The sequence below is a fragment of the Charadrius vociferus genome, unplaced genomic scaffold, assembly GCF_000708025.1.
Source record: "Charadrius vociferus isolate BGI_N301 unplaced genomic scaffold, ASM70802v2 scaffold783, whole genome shotgun sequence".
NCBI classification, from domain to species: Eukaryota; Metazoa; Chordata; class Aves; order Charadriiformes; family Charadriidae; genus Charadrius; species Charadrius vociferus.
The window spans coordinates 398,390-399,627 of record NW_009647834.1 but is presented as its reverse complement, the minus strand read 5'-3'; the positions used below and the strand labels follow the sequence as shown (position 1 = coordinate 399,627).

The 1,238-nt window shown below is 52.0% G+C and overlaps 1 protein-coding gene across 1 annotated transcript in view; it reads right to left on the bottom strand.

The window, feature by feature from the left end:
* The window catches only part of MACF1 (microtubule-actin crosslinking factor 1), a 166,058-nt gene that overhangs the window by 28,497 nt on the left and 136,323 nt on the right, over positions 1-1,238 (bottom strand). The window contains 1 exon segment of the mRNA XM_009882791.1: positions 262-369. Coding sequence (XP_009881093.1) covers positions 262-369 — 108 coding nt within the window.

The window sequence follows — 1,238 nt, the reverse complement described above, 5'->3', positions numbered from 1 at the left end:
GGGGGGGAGTGCCCTTTGGTGCCCCTCCCACGCGCGCGAGCTGTAATTCCAATTAAAGCCGCCTCAGAAACCTCCGCTATCCCCAAACACCGCAATAAAAATACGCAATAAAGGAGAGCAATAAATGTAAAGAGATTTCTGCTAACACTGGTGGGAATTACCAAAGACGGAGTAATTTTACACTCCTTCAGCCCGTGCAAGAGCTGAGCTCTCGCCCCTCTCCGTCTCTCCCGTCGTAGCAAATAGCAGCGGGAGGCTCACCTGGAGAACAGCTTTTTGTTCCTCCCCGCACGTCCCGAAGATCTCATTGCGCTGGCTGAACAGTTCATCCATAGAGTCTTTGTGCCGAATAATGTCGATGGAAAAAGCCTGCCGAAAGGAGACGGCCAAAGAAAGGAAAAGAAATCAGAGCTGAGCCCAACCTCTCCCCCCCCCAGCCCGTCCACGGGACCCTCCTGCCGGCGCCAGCCGCAGCGGAGCTCAGCGCCGCAGAGACCGCGCAAAACTCAGCACGAGTGTCCCGCAGCACCCCGAAAACCTGGCTGAAAATGCAGATTACTGCATGTTTTTCTCATGACTCACCTACGTCAACCCCTCGCTTTCAAAGGCCTGAAAAGGGCTCTTAAAATGAGGTATCGGTCAACTTCCACACCCAGGGCCCTCACCGGAGGAAAAGCTCCACCATCCATTCCTTCGCGAACACGTTAACCCCCTTACCAATAACTTTCCCATTCCCAAAGTCCACGCAATTAACAGCGGGAAGCCAAGCCGAGCTCAATTTCACTTAACGCTGGACGCTTCAGCCCCCCTCCCTTATAACAAAGTCTTATTTTTCTTTTTTTTTTTTTTTAAAAAAAAAAAATCCCAAAAGCCTGTATGCAGCTCTGATTGCCAAGGCTGGTAAGAGAAGAAAAGGGCCGTTTATTTAAAGCACGCGTTCTTTCAGGCATGAGCTCATCTCAAAGATATAAAAAAAAAAAAACCAACCAACCCCCAAACCCACCCCAGCGTCTCTTTGTTCCACGTCTGCCTGCCGGGAGGGAAACGAGGAGTCCCCCACCGCAAGGAACAATGAGCAAAAAGCAAAATGTAAAAGCGCCCTCATTAATCAATATACATGTCTCTCTAAACCCTTCCTGCTGCAGGACCCGGGCAGAACTCGCTCCGGCGGCCACAGGGAGAGCCTTCGGAAGGAGCGTCTCTCTCTCGGGGGGACTCCGCGCAGGAGGACCCATCCA